At 42.2% G+C, this 19,904-nt stretch overlaps 2 protein-coding genes across 12 annotated transcripts in view; both read right to left on the reverse strand.

Annotated features, from left to right (window-relative positions):
- Window positions 1–19,904, reverse strand: part of RIPOR2 (RHO family interacting cell polarization regulator 2) — a 235,190-nt gene that overhangs the window by 38,714 nt on the left and 176,572 nt on the right. For 10 of the 11 annotated variants that reach the window (XM_054557293.2, XM_002816491.6, XM_054557294.2 and 7 more), the window contains exons 7-12: window positions 18,234–18,383; window positions 14,012–14,075; window positions 5,185–5,228; window positions 3,185–3,310; window positions 2,396–2,544; window positions 624–753 (exon numbers count right to left, since the gene is read on the reverse strand). In XM_054557293.2, the coding sequence (XP_054413268.2) occupies window positions 624–753; window positions 2,396–2,544; window positions 3,185–3,310; window positions 5,185–5,228; window positions 14,012–14,075; window positions 18,234–18,383 (663 nt within the window). Of the gene's footprint in view, window positions 1–140; window positions 291–623; window positions 754–2,395; window positions 2,545–3,184; window positions 3,311–5,184; window positions 5,229–14,011; window positions 14,076–18,233; window positions 18,384–19,904 lie in introns of all 11 variants that reach the window. The other variant, XM_054557299.2, reaches the window with a different exon arrangement.
- CMAH (cytidine monophosphate-N-acetylneuraminic acid hydroxylase) overlaps window positions 1–19,904 on the reverse strand; it is a 377,256-nt gene that overhangs the window by 14,485 nt on the left and 342,867 nt on the right. The gene's annotated exons all lie outside the window — the stretch shown is intronic.

Raw genomic sequence — 19,904 nt, forward strand, 5'->3', positions numbered from 1 at the left:
GTTTCCCGCCCCAAGGACAGTACAGCTGTAACCATTACCCAGTGAGCAAGACAGAGAAGATAAAACAAGAGACATGCTGAGTCACACATGCCACAAGCCCCCGAAGTCAAGCACTCCATACCCGGGCAGGCCACACTCACATAGAGCTCTAGCACGGCCTTGGGACTCGGCCTGAGGGAGGGCAGGTCACTGAAGGAGCGGCTGCGGTGCAGCTTGGCAAAGAAAGTGTCTTGCAAGGCACTCAAGACAGACAGCCGCCTGGGCTTGTCTGGGGAAGGATGCAGCCACCTCTTCAGAAGTGAAAGCAAGATGGGGGAGTTAGTGGGAAGAATCAGGTTACTACGTTTTGTTAGCTTTTTAGCAAGCATTTTTGATTAAAACAAGGAGGCTATTATTTATATGCACTTCTTTAAAAGGCTGATCTTAGAGAATGTTCAGAAAAATCTACATGTTACCATCACAGCAATAGGTAAGGGGGGCAGGGAGAGAGGAAAAACAGAGGAGGCTCACCACCTCTGATAGAATTACTAACTCCCAGCACTGTCTCTTAAGCATTTCAAATGCTGGGTGCAAGCACTGGCTCAGGTGCATTGATTCTACTCAGGAAATTACACTGAACTTACAAAGAAGGAGTGGTCTTTGAAGGTGGGCGTTTCCGGGGTACCCTGGCTGTACATGGACATTCTCCTCTGAAGGGCTGCCGCCTTGTTCCCAGCGCCTGAGGAAGCGGTCATATCCTCCACATCAAATGGACTGCAAAACAACAGGTCCCCATGTATGCGCATTTGGTAAAATCACCTATCATCAACAGACCACAGGCTAAGAGAGTACCTCATTATATAAAGGTAAACTCAACCAGTGGGAACTGGGCTGGTTTTAGCTAAACTGGTTTGCAGAACACAAACCTGGATAAAAGAAAAGAGCAGAAAATTGAGTCTAGACTCACCCAAGGGACCCCAGAATATTATCACAGCTCTAAGCACAATTTATCTGTACACTTAGATACACCTGTTCCTCATTAACATTAGAAACACAAATTTATGAATGCTTGCTTCGACGAAACAAGATGTTGAAAAGTCTATAAAAATTATCTGAATTTTGCGGGGCTAGATACCTTAATGGTATAAGACATCGACAGACTATTGTTCCATTCTAAAAAAAACACTCAAAAATAGAATCCCACTCATTTCAGTTGACACAGAGCCTCTTGTGTGGGAAGAGAATAACATTCTGTTCACAATGATGCCGCTTAACATCATGGCACCCGATTTATCCAGCAAGAAGAATGATCTTGCATGTGAGACGTCAATGACTGCAGATTGTGGGGAGGGAAGGGCTGGGCAAAGCGTGCTGATGATGACAAGGCAAGAGTGTCTTTGCTGCTTCCACACCTGGCTTTCTATATTGTAAATGAGATCCTGAGCATGAATACTCAACATGTCATATTTACTCGGCAATATACCAGGGGCATTACATTAAACGTTGTGAACTACTAGTGGTTTTTTTTTTTTTTTTGGAGATGGAGTTTTGCTCTTGTTGCCCAGGCTGGAGTGCAATGGCACGATCTCAGCTCACTGCAACCTCTGCCTCCCGGGTTCAAGCGATTCTCTTGCCTCAGCCTCCTGAGTAGCTGGCATTACAGGTGCCTGCCACAATGCTCAGCTAATTTTTGTATTTTTAGTAGAGATGGGGTTTCACCATGTTGGCCAGGCTGGTCTCGAACTCCTGACCTCAGGTGATCCACCTGCCTCAGCCTCCCAAAGTGCTGGAATTACAGGTGTAAGCCACCGCGCCTGGCGCTGCTAGTGTTAATAACTTATCATGACCTTTCTCACCGGGTGACTTTGGAAAACCATTTCTAAGTTCATTGCTTTGAAAAAAGATATCTCTTGCCCTTTGGGGATATTCTATTTCAGTAAATACAGTGCAGAGGAACTAAGGATACTCATACTTTTCCAGAGCAGTGTGAAGTTATGCGATAAAGAGGAATAAGCATCCGTGAGAATCAGGATTTTCCTGAGGTCAAAGTACCTCCTATTGGACAGATGTTTTCTTTCAAATTAGTTTACTTGAGAGGACATATGCCCTTATATATTTAAAGGTAGAGAGGGAAGGAAGGTGACAGAAAAAATATTTTAAAATAGGAAGTAGAAGAGGAGATTGGTGACATGACCCAGGCCTCTCCAACTTTAACACGCGTACACCTCACCCAGGGAGCTTGTTAAACAGATTCTGGGGCCTGAGCAATTCTGACACAGTAGTTCTGGGGTGGGGCCCGAGATTCTGCTTTTTTAACAAGCTCCTTGGTGATGCGGATGGTCCATGCACCAGCTTTGAATAGTACTAGCCGGTATCAGACATTTCTATACGATGAAATAAAGGAAGAGGCACTTACTACCAGGTGATTTCCAGGTTCAGTTTGATGGTGCCAAGGTCATTGATGTCGACAGCCACTACCTGAGGTCGGGCTGCAAACAGCTCTTTGGTCTCACAGGTCACACTACCTACCAGGATGTGAGTTGCTAGCCCTTTGAGCTCCGTGACCTAGCAGAGAGAGTGGGAGGGGATAGGCCTTACATCACAGCAGAGGAGAAAGGTAGAATAATGTGTCTTTTTTTTACTGAGCTAGGTTGGTCATTTCTTTCAGAATCATATCTGAAATCGGAAGCGGGTTTTCATTTTTCTTTCTTTCTTTTTTTGAGACAGGGTCTCTCTCTGTCACCCAGGCTATAGTGCAGTAGTGTGATCATGGCTCATTGCAGCCTTGACTTCCTGGGCTCAAGTGATCCTCCCACCTCAGACTCCCAAGTAGCTGGAACTACAGGCACATGGACCACATCTGGCTAATTTTTGTACTTTTGTAGAGGCGGGGTTTTGCCATGTTGGCCAGGCTGGTCTCGACCTCCTGGGCTCAAGTGATCCACCCACCTCAGCCTCCCAAAGTGCTGGGATTACAGGCATGAGCCACTACACTACGCTTGGCCAGAGGTGGATATTTCAAAAGTATATCTTAGATTGACTTTACTTACTCTGATGAGACGGCACCTGTCTTTGTAACAGACTTGTAGTGTAGAGAAGTCTGTGGGATGGAGGGGCGACAGGCAGGGGTCACGGGTAAAAGCCCCACCAATGGATCATCCAGCCGTGGCACCAGGAAAGACAACAGGCAATGACAATACTGTACCTTGATGGAGATGAACCCAACTATCAGGGGCAGAAAAACTGTTTCTTCTCCATCCCAGCTCTGCTTGCCATTTACTTCTATTTTGCCTTTCAGTTTCCACCGCTGCCGGCCATACTTCATGAAAATCTGGAGAGGAGACATCCAAGGGCCTTCATGACTTGCCACCCCCCTTCTCCACCAGAACACCAAGATCAAAAAGAGAAAGACCTAAAGCCACTGCTGCCCTCCCCTTCTCCCTTACTCTCCTTCCACCCCCTTACTCTTGGGTGTGAATGGAGCTGGGGATGAGTGGGGAGGAGACTTTTTTTTTTTTTTTTGAGGTGGAGTCTCGCTCTGTCACTCAGGCTGGAGTGCAATAGTGTGATCTTGGCTCAATGCAACCTCTGCCTCCAGGATTCAAGCGATTCTCCTGCCTCAGCCTCCCAAGTAGCTGGGACTACAGGCATGTGCCACCATGCCCGGCTAATTTTTGTATTTTTAGTAGAGATGGGGTTTCACCATGTTGGCCAGGCTGGTCTCAAACTCCTGACCTCAGGTGATCTGCCCACCTCGACCTCCCAAAGTGCTAGGATTACAGACATAAGCCACCGTGCCTGGCCCGAGACTTTTAAAGCACAGTAAGTTCTGCCTGTCTGAGACAGGGAGGGTACAGGTTTTCTGTAGTAAAAGGTCATTGCACTGTGCCTTTCTGCTTACTCATGCCAAGCAGTTCTCTCTCTTGTTAGTTGTACTTCAATAGAGCAGCCATTGAGATTAATTCTCCACAGAACCCAGCTCCTTTAGCAAGATGAGGAAGTATCAGCTAAAACCCCCTTAGCAGTCAGAAGCAAGAAATAAAGACATCCTTACTCTGGATAGGGAGATGGAGCTGGCAAGGACTTTGAAATCCAACATACTCTTGGGGGAAGGTGTGCAATATCTCCTTGGTCAGACTGCTTTAATGTTTAAGGGAAGATACACCCTCACCCCCTGCTAAGAAGTATGAGTATAGAGGGTTTTGGAGGAGATGTTAGATGAAATGGTTATATAAGTTTCCTTTTGAAGAGGGAAAAGAACAAAGGCTATTTTTACTTTTTGGAGCACATTTTTACAAAGAAAGATCTAGATGTTATTTTTCTTCAGTCATGGTACTTATGATCAGCCATGATCCTGGATTGGCCCTTGGATCAGGAAAAAAAAAAAAAAAAACTGCTTACCTAGTACAATATTGGGACACCTGGCAAAATATGAACATAGACTAATTCCAGGTGACGTTAGCTGAAGAGCCAATGTTAAACTCACTGGTGTTGAGGGCTTAGTAATGCCTATATGAGAGAATGCCTTTCCATTCTTAGAAGAAGAATTTAGGGATGAAGAGTCCTGGTGTTTGTATCTTGCTCTAAAATGGTTCAGGGGCTGGATGTGGTGGCTCACACCTGTAATCCCAGCACTTTGGGAGGCTGAAGGGTGGGGGGGAATCACTTGAGGTCAGGAGTTCAAGACCAGCCTGGCCAACATGGTGAAACCCCGTCTCTACTAAAAATACAAAAAAATTAGCCAGGTGTGGTGGTGCGCACCTGTAGTCTCAGCTACTCCAGAGGCTGAGGCAGGAGAATCGCTTGAATCCAGGAGGCAGAGGTTGCAGTGAGCTGAGATCATGCCACTGCACTCCAGCCTGGGCAACAGAGCGAGACTCCATCTCAAAATAAAAAATAAATAAATAAGTAAATAAATAAGTAAATAAATAAATAAAATGGTTCAGCAAAATAATAGTAACAATGACAGCAACAATGATGATGATGACAGAGCAAATGTGGCATAATGTTACAAAGTGGTGAATCTAGATGCAAGGTTTATGGGAAGTCCTGTACCAGTTTCCAGACTTTCTCATTGGCTTAACATGTTTTTAAAAATTAAAAATTAAAAAAAAAAGACAACTTGAAAAGCAAAATAATGACATGACAACTGGTCCCTACCCTTCAGGTCCATAATTCCAGCACCTAGACCAAGACAATACTTACTTCATATTGATCTCCAGGACAGAGGCGTGCAAAGCCAGCCAGACCTGTAACCAAGCAATTGGAAGGTGAGGTGTAGAACATATTTCCCCTCTCTATAGACACATACTGGCACATTAAAAAGAATTCAAGTGAAGTGTCAGAACTTTTTGCAAACTCACATAACACTTTTTGGGGCCATTCCTGGGGAACAGCTGTTTTGGGGGGAATTCCTTCTATCACCGGTAAAGAAGACATTCCTGGATGAAGTGATGGAAGAGCTGGTCTCCAAGGCAGGGGAGGCTGGGCAAGGTGGGGAGCTAGAGCTCAGAATATCTTGGGCCAATTTAAGATCCAAGTAGATTCTAGGGTTAGGGTATTAGGGCCATAAAGATAGATTTATTTATTTATCCAACATATTCCCATGAAGATAATCTGGTCTCCTATTTTTCTTTCTGTCCTAAAATGTGTGATTTTTAAGTGCCTCCCATTTGAGTTAAGATTCCATGCAGTTATTTCCCTTGCTGCCCGCCAATTGACTCATTTTGATGTTTTCTTTATCCTTTTTATCTGGGATAATGATACAATTTACTGTTATGAAATCCCTGAAAATGGATTATTACTTACCCAAAGCTAGTGATTAAGAAAACAAAATCAATCCAACCAATCAAATGATACACCCCCAAAAGAAAGACAGGACTTTTCTTCCACTGTGCCATCCAGCAAGTCATGTCTAACTGGATCTGCTCGATTTGAGATCTCTTTCTGGTGCAGCAGCAAAAACAAATCTTATCAGACTAGATGGCCACCATCTGAGGCCATCTCAGGAACTCTGGGTTTGTCCAGTCTTTTTCTTTGTTTTTGTAGATATTTACTGAGAGCCTGCTGTATGTAAGGGTCTACGCTAGGCATTGGGGTAATAATTAAAGATTATTATGGATAATCTTTAATTAAAGAAATTAAAGATTTTTATGGATACTTATGATATAGAACAAAATACGGTTAAAGCCCACAGAAATGAAACAGACAAGGACTTGAAGGCAGTAAGATGGAGTTACACCTGAGGTTAATTTGTTTATCTACCGGCTATCCTACTCTAGAAAATTTACTTAACCCAAGTTTCTTCACCTTTAAAATAGGGTAACAGTGTCCACGTCATAGAATTGTTTGTAAGGACAATCGATGGCATGTAACACATAGTAGGTCATTAATGCATGGTAATGATGATATATCCAAGAGTAGGATAATACTATTTATTGAGTACATGCCATCTACTATTTAATGAAAGACGTAATCTATATGAAAATACACAAGGCTGGCATGGTGGCTCACGCCTATAATCCTAGCACTTTGGGAGGCCAAGGCAGGAGGATGACTTGAGCTCAGGAGTTCAAGACAAGCCTGGGCAACATAGTGAGACCTCATCGCTACTAAAAAGAAAAAAAAAATTAGCCAAGTGTGGTGGTGCATGCCTGTAGTCCCAGCTGCTCAGAGGCTGAGGTGGGAGGATTGCTTGAGCCCAGGAGGTCTAGGCTATAGTGAGCCGTGATTACACCACTGCACTCCAGCCTGGGTAACAGAGTGAGACTATGTCTGAAAAAGAAAAAAAAAAAAAAAAAAAAAGAAAACACACAGTAAATTGATACGCATCAGGGAGGCAAACAGCAGTGGAGACACAGAAGGAGATCTTTGCTTTTTTCTGTATTTTTATGAGAATGTATTACTATATAATTAAAATAAAAAAGAGAGACTATCTTATTTAATGTAGAATAGTTTCATGGAGGAAAGTAGCATTTGAAAAACAGAGTTTCACCACATTAAAATGAGGACATGGGTGTACAGATACTTCCAGGCTGAGTGAATGGCGTGTGTGCATTCGACAATGTTTCTTGAATGTCTACTGTGTCAAACATGAATAAAGGTGTGGGGAGGAAGGCGTGCTAGTCACATGTGCATAGCAAATGAGGAAACTAATCTCATCAACAGAGGCTTGTCAGTGACCCAGCTTTACTTTAATCAGTTGTTTCTGGCTTTAGTCAGCTGTTAAGTTGTTTTCCTGCCAATCACAAAGCAAAGCCCTTTACATTCATAGGGGCCTAAAGACTAAAAGTTTTATTCAAGGAACGAAAAAAGTTTAGTAAAAATGGGTAAAAATCTTCATCCTTTAAAAATTTATTGAAGGAAAAAAAATAAAGTTTTATAAGATTTCTAGTTAAGAATTCAGTACAGGCTGGATGTGGTAGCTCACGCCTGTAATCCCAGCACTTTAGGAGGCTGAGGTGGGCAGATCACCTGTGGTCAGGAGTTCCAGGCCAGACTGGCCAACATGGAGAAACCCTGTCTCTACTAAAAATACAAAAACTAGCCTGGTGGGGTGGTGCTTGCCTGTAATCCTAGCTTTTCGGGGGCTGAGGCAGGAGTATCGCTCGAACCCTAGAGGCAGAGGTTGCAGTGAGCAGAGATCACGCCTCTGCACTCAAGCCTGCGTGACAGAGTGAGACTCCATCTCAGAAAAAATCCAAAAAAAACAAACAAAAAAGAATTCAGTACAAATATTTGGAGTGAACTTTTAATTAAAGGCAAGATTTATAATGTAATATTAAGTATAAAAAGAAAAAAGGCAGCTGGGTGCGGTGGCTCATGCCTGTAATCTCAGCACTTTGGGAGGCCAAGGCAGGTGGATCACCAGGTCAAGAGATAAAGACCATCCTGGCCAACATGGTGAAACCCAGTCTCTACTAAAAATACAAAATTAGCCGGGTGTGGTGGTGGGTACCTGTAATCCCAGCTACTCGGGTGGCTGAGGCAGGAGAATCGCTTGAGCCTGGGAGGCGGGGGTTGCAGTGAGCCGAGATCATGCCACTGCACTCCAGCCTGGTGCAGAGTGAGACTCCGTCTCAAAAAAAAAAAAAAAAAAAAAAAAAGGAAGGACACAAAACTTTACATAGAGTATAACCTCAGCTATATATAAATGGATCCCCAGGGAAAAAAAGTCTAGAAAACCATACCAAACTGTTAAAAATAATTATCTCTGGTAGGGTAGAATTAAGGAGAAAATTAAATTTTGTCATTAAGTGGTAATTTTTATTTGATTTCTAAAAAGATCATATACTTATTTTGTAATACAGAAAAAAGATGTAAAAAAGATCACACACATTGGCAGGCAGCATGTATACACAGAAAAGTTGGTTGGATATTTTAATAATTTTAACAAAGCTTAACACTGGGTGGAACAATTATATATGATTTTATTTTATTGTTATATTTCTCAATGTTTTTAAAAAAGAAGGTACTACTTTCAAAGTGTTTAAATAGAGATTGAAGAAGACACGAACAATTCCTCCCTGTTTACCCAGTGATTTTTTAGAGGCAGTCTGAGGAAATAATTTTGATGAGCTGGTCCAGAAACAGCTGTTAGTCCTAGGCTGTTCCCACACAAAGACATCCCTATGACAAATGGATCCCTTGGTACCTCAGCCTCCTTGAGTTGCTATTTATAACCTTTGTATTCTGGGTTGCTTTTATATTTATTTAAACGTGATTTTACCCATATAAAGATGCTGTGGATGGTATCACACAATGTGTTTTGCCTTCTATGAATAGCCCTGTTAGTATGCTGGAGACTCTTGGGCAGGCATGGTGGCTCACACCTGTGATCCCAGCGCTCTGGGAGGCCAAGGCAGTAGGATCACTTGAGCCCAGGAGTTTGAGACCAACCTGGGCAACATAGTGAGAACCTATCTCTACAAAAAATTTAAAAATTAGCCAGTCATGGTGGCGTGCGCCCGTGGTCTCAGTTACTCAGGAGTCTGAGGCAGGAGGATTGCTTGAGGTTAGGAGTTTGAGGCGGCAGTGAGCCACTGAACTCCAGCCTGTGTGACAGAGCGAGACACTCGACTCAAAAAACAAAACAAAGCAAAAAAACCAGTAAGTTGAGAGTCTTAAATGAAATGCTTCTACTTTCACCTGACTGATAGACGTTGCATGGGTAAACTGACAGCAAAAAAAGGTCCCCGGATGCTTAAAAAAAAAGCACGTGCTGTTACCATCACTTGTCAGTAGGTGGCAGCAACTCACCAGCTCGTCCGTGCCTTCCTGCCCGTGGAGCCAGTACATTTAAGAACAGCTTTCACTAATAATAACACAACAACCCACTTAAAAAGACTTACTGAAATAAGAACAGAATTAAAGAAGCCTGTATTCCACTAATAACTTTCTGGAGCATTTAGTTAGTCTTTAAAAAAAATACTTCTGAAAGAAAGTATAATCGACTGGCTTTTGTAAATCCTAAACTGGACATTCTAATTCTAATAAAATCCAAAGTGCTCTTTAAAAACCTCTGCGAATTGGTCGGACATGGTGGCTCACACCTGTAATCCCAGCACTTTGGGAGGCCGAGGTGGGCGGATCACCTGAGGTCAGGAGTTCGTGTCCACCCTGGCCAACATGGAGAAACCCTGTCTCTACTAAAAATACAAAAATTAGCCAGGTGTGATGGCATCTGTAATCCCAGCTACTCCGGAGGCTGAGGCATGAGAATCGCTTGAACCCAGGAGGCAGAGGTTGCAGTGAATAGAGATAGTGCCACTGCATTCCAGCCTGGGTGACACAGCGAGACTCTGTCTCAAAAACAAAACAAAACCTCTGCAAATTAGTTCAGGATTAATCTATTGCCTGTTTATGTAATTACAATGGAAGACTGGTTGAAAAGAAACTGATCTGACATTGTTACTAGATAAAGGTGAATAAAGGGGAAATCCTTTGAAGGAGTTTTTTCCCCCCTTTAAAATTACCAGAAATTTTATATCTGAAGAAAACTGAATGTGAGAAAGGTACTTGGTAGTGATGTTTTTTTTTTCACTTCTTAGCCCATGTTACTAAGCAAAATTTCTTGGAACTGCTGTAGTGGCATTACTGATCCTCTGATTGTAGCAATAATGTAGCACAATGGCACTATCCAGGCACAAACAGCTTTTGTGCCGTGCTTCTTAAAGTTCTATCTGCTGTGTAAGCCACTGGTGGTACTGGCCACGGAATTAGCACTAACAGTGGGGCAATGACAATTACAGTCTGTCTTTGAGGCCTGGCCAGGTTTCTTACAGGCTCTTGTCTGGGGGCCTGCTGGCATTTTCACAGTTGGAGAAAGCTGCAAGTTTTCTCAACAGTTTGTGATTACCAGTGCATGATCTAGAAAGCTTAATGAAAGCTTTCTAGCTTTCACTCAAAAAACCATCATGGGGGTTACCTCTGAGGATGCACACTGGGGGCTTGCAGGGGTCATACCTTTGGATGTTTCATGGCGCTCACGTATTACTGATCTAACAACTCCTCCACAGCCTCGTTTGGAGGGTGTTACAGCAGCTGCCTACTCTTGCCTGCCTTCCTTTGCTCAGACACCATTGTGCCAGAAGAATGCTCTCCATCATTTTTCCCAGTTCTATGATGATCTTCCCTTCCAAGAGTCACACTTCCTACTGTAAGACAAACAACCAAGTAGCTATACAGTCAGGAGCTCCTATTATAGGCCTTACTGATTTATTGACCAGGCATAAATAATGCAAGTTTACTAGCTCAGTGGTGGTTCTTTCTTCTCAGGAAGGTTGACCTGCACTGGAAACTGTAAGGACCAGGATATATACACTGCCTGGAACTTAATTTGAACAAAGTAATAATTTGGAAAACTAGTTTGCTCTAAGGAACTACATCTCTTTACCTCCATCCTGTTTGATAGTTTGCAGATTAAGTACTCTCCGTTTAGCCTGGCATTCACGGATTTTTATTATCAGGACCCAACTAATTCTCCATAGCTCTTCTCCTGACAAGCACGTCAGCCACACCGATCTACTTGTCACCTCTGAACAGGCTTTCCTCTGTTTGGTGAATGCTATTCTGGTGCTGTTCACCATACATAACACTGGGATGCCTTCCTCTTTCCTGCTCCCCTCCCCACCTAGAGAGGTGAGTGGCAACCTTTTCCTCCTCTCCCCTCCTGCTTCTGCAGCAAACTGGGTCACACTGTTGTTCAGGTGGTCATTTGTTCCATTGAATGAGAATGCACAGCCTCATATGTCTGTTTTCTCTGGTAGACCATGTGGAACTGAAGGCCAGGGACCAGTCATCAGAATGCAGTCAAGTGCCTGGCCAATAGCAGGCACTCAGTAAGTACTTGCTCTGTTCTCTTTAATGTCACTACCCCAAAAGGTTGTTGTCTAGTGTTGGGGGTGGGGCAAAAAGGGAAGTGAGGAAGGGTGTGGTACGAGGAAGTTAGGGGTTGCCGGGTCTGAGAGTATTATGAAATAGTCTCCATTTGTCAATATGTATGTTGGAAGTAGTTTTTACCAGAATGAGTAACAGATGAGAAAGCAGCTAATTGCAAAGACAATAGGATTTCTTGGCAGCATGAGGTTTCCCTTTCTCTTTATGGAGGAAGAGAAAGATTTCCATTGGGGTGTTTACCATTGAAAGCCTTCACAGATGTAGTTTCTGAGTTTGCATGTTAGATGAGGAAAGTGGAGGAGACAGGAGTCTATCAATGAGGAAGGAGATTCAGTTTCAGGCCTGAGAAACCTCATGGAAGAAACCAAGTGTTCAGGTAGACTCTCAGGAAGATCAGGCAGGAGAGCAAGAACAAGAGAGAGAGGGGGAGATAGAGGAGCAGGAGCAACAGCAAGTTCGTCAGTCCATCAGGGCTGTGATGTAGTGGGGTGGCCAGGTCCCCCAGTAGGTGGCAGGGACTCCAGCATCATCCCCTTACTGACCATCAAGCCTGAAGCTCCAGATCTGGTCCCAGGGTGGTCCCTTTCCTCTCATCCCACTCCCAGGGTGCCTCTGTGCTAGGTTGGAGAGGATCTGCCCATAAGGGAGACCATTGTTTGAACAATGGTTTATATTGTCTGCTCAGCTCGGAACTTCCCTCATAACATGGAGTTAGAGGTGGGAATGCATTAGGAACAAAGAACCCTGGAATTCAGTTTCTTGTCTGACTCCAATTTACGTGTGACTCCTGGGACATCATTTAGCCTCTCTAGGCCCCTATTTCCCATCTGTAAAATCAGGAAATTACCATCCCACCAAAAATAGATGCATTTGATAATACTGAGCATCAGAAATAGGAGAAATATAGTATTTTTTATATTAGCAGTGATAGGCGATGTGCATGATTTGAATTACCGTTAGGCTTCGAGACTCTGCGACTGTGCTAGTCTGTGTGGGTAGCGTCTGAGTGTTGGGGGAAGTAGAGGGAAGGTTTTCTGCTAAACACTGATTCAGGGCAGTTATTTTCCAGAATTGATCAGGCTGCTGATAGAATCATCCTCAAAGTTAAAATAAAAATTCCAGGGCCTACCGTGGGACTATGGACCTGCGTGATTTTGGAACCACTGACTCAAGTGAGGACCCAAAAATGTAGAGAATGGACCTAAAAAATGGAAAAAAAGCACAGATGCCAGACTCAGTAGCAAAGCAAGTGTTGAAATTTAACACTGAATACTAAACTGATTCCCTACCAGATCTGCCGGAAGAGAAGCATGCAGCCATTTGGGAAGCTGAGGGTCAAGGTCATTTATATTCCAGGTATTCTCATACAGGCTCTCACATGTCAGTGCCTAGGGCTTGACAGAATAATTTCCCTCCTGAGTTAGATGATTCATTGAAAAATGAAGCCCTCCTGTGGAGCCCTTTCAAAAAACGTCTCCTTTCTTTACTCCCTTAATTGCAGAAAGTAGAAAGAGGGTGATTAAATCCCCATTAGCAACCCAGGGATCAAGCTGCTAAGAAACCTCAGAATTGCATAAGCACCAGCCCTCTTCGCTGCAGTCAGATGGGTCAAAACTTGGAAGAGAAATTGACTTGCTGTGATGGCTGCTCATTTGACAGCCATGCCTGGCCACTGAGTCGTAAATCTGACAGCACCTAAGCAATGCTCTATTTTCTAAAACCAGACTTCGTTTTTGTTCTGAAGATGCTGTGGTATAACTCAATAATGTGTCTAGTTTGGAATTTTCTGGAATAAATACCAGAAAGGCACTGGGAGGGGAAAAATTCTCTGTGGGTTTAACACCAAGATTTATAAAATATCATAGTTTGCTAGAAACATGAGGAGCTAAAGGAAGAATTTAAACATCACCACAAAGAAGCCAACGGACAAGCTAGAATGTGGGACATTCTGTACAACAATGGTTTCTACAGCAAGTCAAGGGTAAGAAAAAAAGTGGGGGAGAGGTTTGTTTTAGATTAAAGGAAGTCTAAAAGATATACCTAACAACCAATTGTAATGCATGGACCTTGTTTGGATCCTAATTTGAACTAATCAAATGTACAAGGCATTTTTGAGACAATGGGGGAAATCTGATAATGGAATGGGTTAATAACCAAGGCTTATTATTTTTGTTAGCTGTGAAAACGTGACAGTACTTGGCATCGTGGTTATGTAAGATGACAGCACCATGCTTTAAGAGATGCATACTGAAGTGTATAGCAGCAGACTGACATATCTGGGTTTTATTTCATCAAAGGACTTCTCTTTTATCAAAGGAAAAACAAAAGCAAAGAGATGGAGCAAATGTGGCAAAATCTTGCTGATTATTACATCTAGGTGATGGGTTTATGGGGGTTCATTATAATGTTCTCTCCACTTCTGTGTATGTTTGAGATTCTGTCATAATATTTTTGTGTGTGTAGGTAAGCCTCAGGATGAGAAGCATCAGTAAACTATCAAAAGTGGGGTGGGTTGAGAGTGGGTGGCACTGCGTCTTTGCAAGGAAAATAAAAATAGCATGGGCACTCAAACTTCAAGGAGCTCTGCGCTCTGCAGAGACGGCTCCTTAGTCTCTCTAAACAAGGAAAAGAATACCTTTCATCTTGATGGAGAATTCTCCCAGCAGATTCTCTAGCTCCGCTTCAATGGTGCACATATTCTGCAAAGAGGACAGGAGATGAGCATGAGAGCTAGCCTTTCACCCAACAGCTCAAAGCACACGACGTTTGAACAGCAGCACAACCACTGCATGAACAACAAGAAGCATTTACCTGTTTGCTCCACACAGCACAGCCTAAGAAATATTCTTGACAAAATGTTTGATCTGAGTCTAAGCCCACCTTTTAGTGTACAGGAAATTTAGGGCATAGATGAGCAAGTCAGGTTATATCAAAAATAGACACATTCAGAATGTGGGGTAGTCTGCTTAACCTTGATAATATCCTGATTTGAAAGTAAATAAATCAAAACAGTTATAAAAGACATTATTGATCCAAATAGGGAAAACTTGAAAATGGACAATATGTTATATAATTCTATAGGATGATTGTCAATTTTCTTGGTTGTGGTAATGGCATGCGGTTATGTAGGAAATGTAGATATTCCATAGGTTACTATTAAGAGATCCCTGGCTTGATTTAGCCATTGTATTACATATTTCTGTGTATACACACTTCAAAACATCATGTTGTATACCATAAATATGTAGTTTTTATTTGCCAATTACAAATAAATTTTAAAAAGAGATACAGGTTAAAATACATATGGGGTGAAATGTCATGATGTCTATCTGACAAATGACTTGAGGGGGATTTGATCATATGAGAAAGAGGGAAAGCAAATATGGCCAAATATTACCGATTGGTAAATCTAGATAAAGGCATATGGTGTTCAATGTACTAGTCTTTCAATTTTTCTATAGGTTTGAAGTTTTTCCTAATAAAAATTTGGGGCCAAAAGAGCACAAGGGCTGAATTCTGCTCAAGTGAGTAAGGCGGACTTCCTACTGCAAAGTCACAGCACCCCAAAAATTATTTTTGGGTCTGACAAGGGTCTTCTCTTTGATGTTGAAGGAACAGGATAGAGAGAAGGAGTAACACCATCTGTGCATGTGGTTAGATACATAACTACCCTCACCCTACTTCCTCAATACCTGAGGACCTAAATAGAACAACTGCAGTTAGAAATGAAAAGGGAAAGTGCTGCGGCCACGGGCCATCCCCAGGGAGGCCCTTCTGATTGACCAGCTTACAATCTGGATGCTGCCTCTGCTATGCTAAGCAGCAGTCTCCATTGAAGCTTGATGCAGGGTGATGTCTGCAGGCTTCTCCCTCAGTTGCCAGCCTCCCACAAGGCTAGGGGTTCGAGGGTGGCCTCACTGACAAAAGCATGGCCAGCTTGATTAGTGCAGGCTGGTATTGCTTCCATTTAAATTCTGTATGCTGAGGACCTCAGCCTAGAGGTTCTGATTCTTCTATATTTCTTTGTTCTGCTCCAAATGATCACTCTCATGGGATGCAAAGAGAATGGCATTGCTTTTTCCTTTGCAAGTTCTCACTACCTGAACTAGCTAGCAAGGCTGGGGAAAACTTCCTGAAGTCTGAGCTCTGTGTAGCTTGAAAGCCTTGAAAACAAAGCCTCAGTATTATAAACCAATTTACTTCCTCAGAGTATTGGGCACCTCTGTGAAGAAACACAGTTTCCAGAAATATCAACTATGCTATCATACATGTCAGGATTGCTACCAGTATCTCTGAAAAACGTGAGAGCAGCTAGGTTAAGTCTTGAGGACATCCACAGTCAAAAATTTTCCTCTTCCCACCGCCCGGCAACCCCCCCCATCCCCCACAGCCACTGATGAACATTGCTATACACGCAAAAGCTCCTGAACCACCTTGACTGCATTGTTAAATCCTCATTTTAAACCGTCATCAAAATAAAATCCTGGCTTTTGTGGTTATGTGAGGATATATTTCTTTCTTGTTTTTTTGTTTTTTTTTGAGATAGAGTCTCTATCTGTCACCCAGGCTGGAGTGTAGCAGCGCCATCTCAGCTCACTGCATCCTCTGCCTCCCAGGTTCAAGTGATTCTCCTGCCTCAGCCTACTGAGTAGCTGGGATTACAGGTTCCCGCCACCACGCCCGGCTAAGTTTTGTATTTTTAGTAGAGACGGGGTTTTGCTAAGTTGGCCGGGCTAGTCTTGAACTCCTGACCTCAAGTGAACCTCCCACCTTGGCCTCCCAAAGTGCTGGGATTACAGGTATAAGCCACTGCACCCGGCCATGAGGATATAAAACCACCTGATACCAAATGAGGTATGCGGCTACAGAAGTCCTAGACTTCTTTCTTCTCTAGAGCAGTTTAAATTGCACTCTATGTCTTGGAATTTGTGAGCAAGGTCATGATGCCATGCCCTGGCACTTGATCAAGGGTGGCTGTGTCTGAAATGACCTGCAAATATGCCAACAAAGGCAGCCTCTGCATTCTGCTCGTCAGTTATCTGCGTTTGTCCTATAAACATCCTTTATAATTGGAAACAGCTCTCCTGATTTCAGAGATCTGTAGAAATGGGGTCTCGTGAACTAGGATTGCTTCTAGACCAGGGATTTTCAATCTGCAGGTCTATAAAGTAGATGGGGGAGGGTAGGAAGAGTCAGATCTTTATTTTCACTATCATTTAACTGAAATTAAACATGTTTAGGTATGATGAAGGTAGAAAACAAGCCACAGCAGTATTAGCCATACCTGTGACTTTGACACTGATAGAAATCACATATATGTTCATGTCACATCATTTATTGCAGATAACTTTTAAAAAAATCATTTATACTTTTCATTACTTTGATGTTTCAGTAGTTATTAGAGCCACTACTAGATCTTGTAATTTGATGTGTTAATAAAGCAGCAGCATAGAACTATGTCACATATTTGACTTTTGAAATATTTTGAAAACTGTGCTGATGATATTGAAATAACTGTATTTCAGTATATTTTCTTCTTTTCAATTCCTATGTATTTTATTTTATGCATTTAAAGAACATTATTCTAGGCCGGGCTTGGTGGCTCATGCCTGTAATCCCAGCACTTTGGGAGGCAGAGGCGAGTGGATCACCTGAGGTCAGGATTTCGAGACCAGCCTGGCCAACGTAGAGTAAAACTCCGTCTCTACTAAAAATACAAAAATTAGCTAGGTATGGTGGCACACGCCTGTAGTCCCAGCTACTTGGGAAGCTGAGGCAGGAGAGGTACTTGGGAAGCTGAGGCAGGAGAATCACTTGAACCCGGGAGGCAGAGGTGAGCCAACATTGTGCCACTGCACTCCAGCTGATCAATCAAGACTCCATCTCTCAAAAAATAATAAAAAAATTATTCTAAAGGAGGAACTTAGGTAAAGAAGCCCTGCTTTAAGTCAAATAAAGAGAGAAACTTGGTTTAGACAAGAGGCAACATGGGAGTGTACACACAAAGGGATCCTACTGACAGTCATCCAAGCTGTCCCTCTGATCCCAGGGCTGAGACAGATGCTCAGCTCTGGGAATTGTCCAACAGACCCTCTACAGGCTGATGACTTCATTCATGAAATCTGATCCCTGAACAAAGACTCATGGGATAGTGAGGAGTGCTGCTTTAATAATTTAGTCATTTCATCAAAGACATTGGTATTAGGTGACCCCAGGAGGAGTGAAGACCCCTCTATGTCAGATGGTTGGGCCCCAGGGAGTTGGAAACCAGGAAAGCACACTTCTGTTCACGGTTCTTAATCTTGGCTCCTTTATGATAAAAATTTCTCACAATTAAAAAAAACATTGTAGGCAGAGGGTTACTGATCCAACACTGACATCCAGTGTAGCTATCTGAACCATAGGGTCTGCTCCACTTCCAGGGATAAAACTAGGCTCGATTTACACTAGAATATTTAGAAGTGTGTTTAAATGACACAAGTCAGGGCAATGTGGCTTATGCATTCATTTTATTTTATTTTAGAGATGCGGCCTCGCTCTGTCACCCAGGCTGGAGTGCAGTGGCACGATCGTAGCTCACTGCAGCCTCGAACTCCTGGGCTCAAGCAATGCTCTTGCCTTAGCCTCTTGAGTAACTAGGACTACAGGCACGTGCCACCACTCCCAGCTTATTCATTCATTTTAAGCAATTCTACCGATTGCCTTTCTTGCATACTTTTTAGGCTAACAGTAAAACCTATCTTTCTAGAGGGTAGAACGAGGTTGTGGGTTACTGTTTCCCTTGTTCTTGGCAATTACCAACAATTCACACCAGGACAGATGGGATTCGGCAACTTAAGCAGGTTAGTGAGTTATACCTCTGTGTACTCCTTGTAGCTCCGATTGATCTCTGTCAGACTCTCCCGGGCAGCTTTGCTGGCAGGGGATGTTGCGAAGGCTTGCTTCATTTTGCTGGCACCATCCTGGAGGCGTCGCTGGATACAATAAGCTTCATAGAGTTCATCTACCTGCCAGAATCAAAACAGGAAACAGAAATAAATGTCAGGCTTGAAAGAAAATACATAGATCATTGTTACATGCTTAATTTACTTTATATTTCTGACCTCTACAAAGAGAATCCTGTAGAAGTATTATCCTTTTACATAGGGACCAACCGTTTTTATTGTAGCCACTGTGATACATTTTGTCTCAAAACAGATTTTGCTTTAATCCTGTTTTCAAATTATGCAAAAGGGAAATGCCTCTCTTGCATTGTTTGAGGCTATCATTGGAGTTGTTTAAAATGACTCCTAGGTGACTTTGCGGGTCCATGGGTGGACTGTAAGTATTAAATAAGAAAGATGAGAGCCTTCTGTAAGTATTAAATAAGTATTAAATAATTAAATAAGTATTAAATAATTAAATAAGTATTAAATAATAAAAATAATTAAGTAAGTATTAAATAAGACTGTAAGTATTAAATAAGGAAGATGAGAGCCTTCTGTATATAGAACAAACACTGAAAGGGTTTGTACAATTTCATACCAAAGTGAAAACTTTGTAGCATCCTAGGCTAATATCACTTTAAGAGGTAGTGTCACAATATTAGGATTTGTAATCCTGATATTTACATATCCAGATTTAGTGTTTCATAAAGTAACTTGGGGATATATATTGAAGATAATTTTTGTAAAGTCTTGGCTCAACTGTAAAGAGAAAAAGTTATTCTTCAATTAGGGTAAAACACAATTGTCTAAATATATCAAACTGAACACTTAAGAACTCAACTCTTTTTCATGTAAATTATATGACAATTACAAAAAAATGAAGCAATGTAAATGAACTTGTCTTTTGCTACACATCTACACTTACGCTTCTAAATAATAACAATATACCCTTTTCAAATGACTATTGATTTTATACTCATATAAGCCTGATAATCAGCTAATTCTTCTAAGGCAGTGATTCTCAATCAACCCAAGGCAATTTTGACCCCCAGGGGTCTACTGGCATCTAGTGGGTAGAGGCCAGCCATGCTGCTAAACATCCTATAATACAGAGGACAGCTTCCTGCAACAGAGAATTATCCCCAAATGCCAGTAGTGCTAGGGTTGAAATTTTTTTTTTTTTTTGAGATGAGGTCTTGCTATGTTGCTCAGGCTGGTGTCTAACTGCTGGGCTCAAGTGATCCTCTTGTCTCAACCTCCCAAGTAGTTAAGACTACAGGTGCACCTCATTGTGCTTAGCTGAAAAATAAAACCTGTTCTAAAGTTATTCCTAATGATATTTATCTCTATAAGTCTGGTACTATCTTTAACTGACTGCTGTTAACTACAAGAATTTTCAGGCGGATAACAAACAACAATATCATCAGGCATTGTCAAAAGCTAATAAAACCTATTGCTTTTGGGAGGCACACTTACCGAGCACTATTTGAATTTTCATTTCAGTATGAATTTTGTTTCTTCAAAAAGGAAGCTTAACTATAGATCCAGAAGAAGGTGGAGATGTATATACCAGGTTTCAGAGTTTAAGAGTCCCCTTTTGTT

This window comes from Pongo abelii, chromosome 5, assembly GCF_028885655.2.
Source record: "Pongo abelii isolate AG06213 chromosome 5, NHGRI_mPonAbe1-v2.0_pri, whole genome shotgun sequence".
NCBI lineage: Eukaryota > Metazoa > Chordata > Mammalia > Primates > Hominidae > Pongo > Pongo abelii.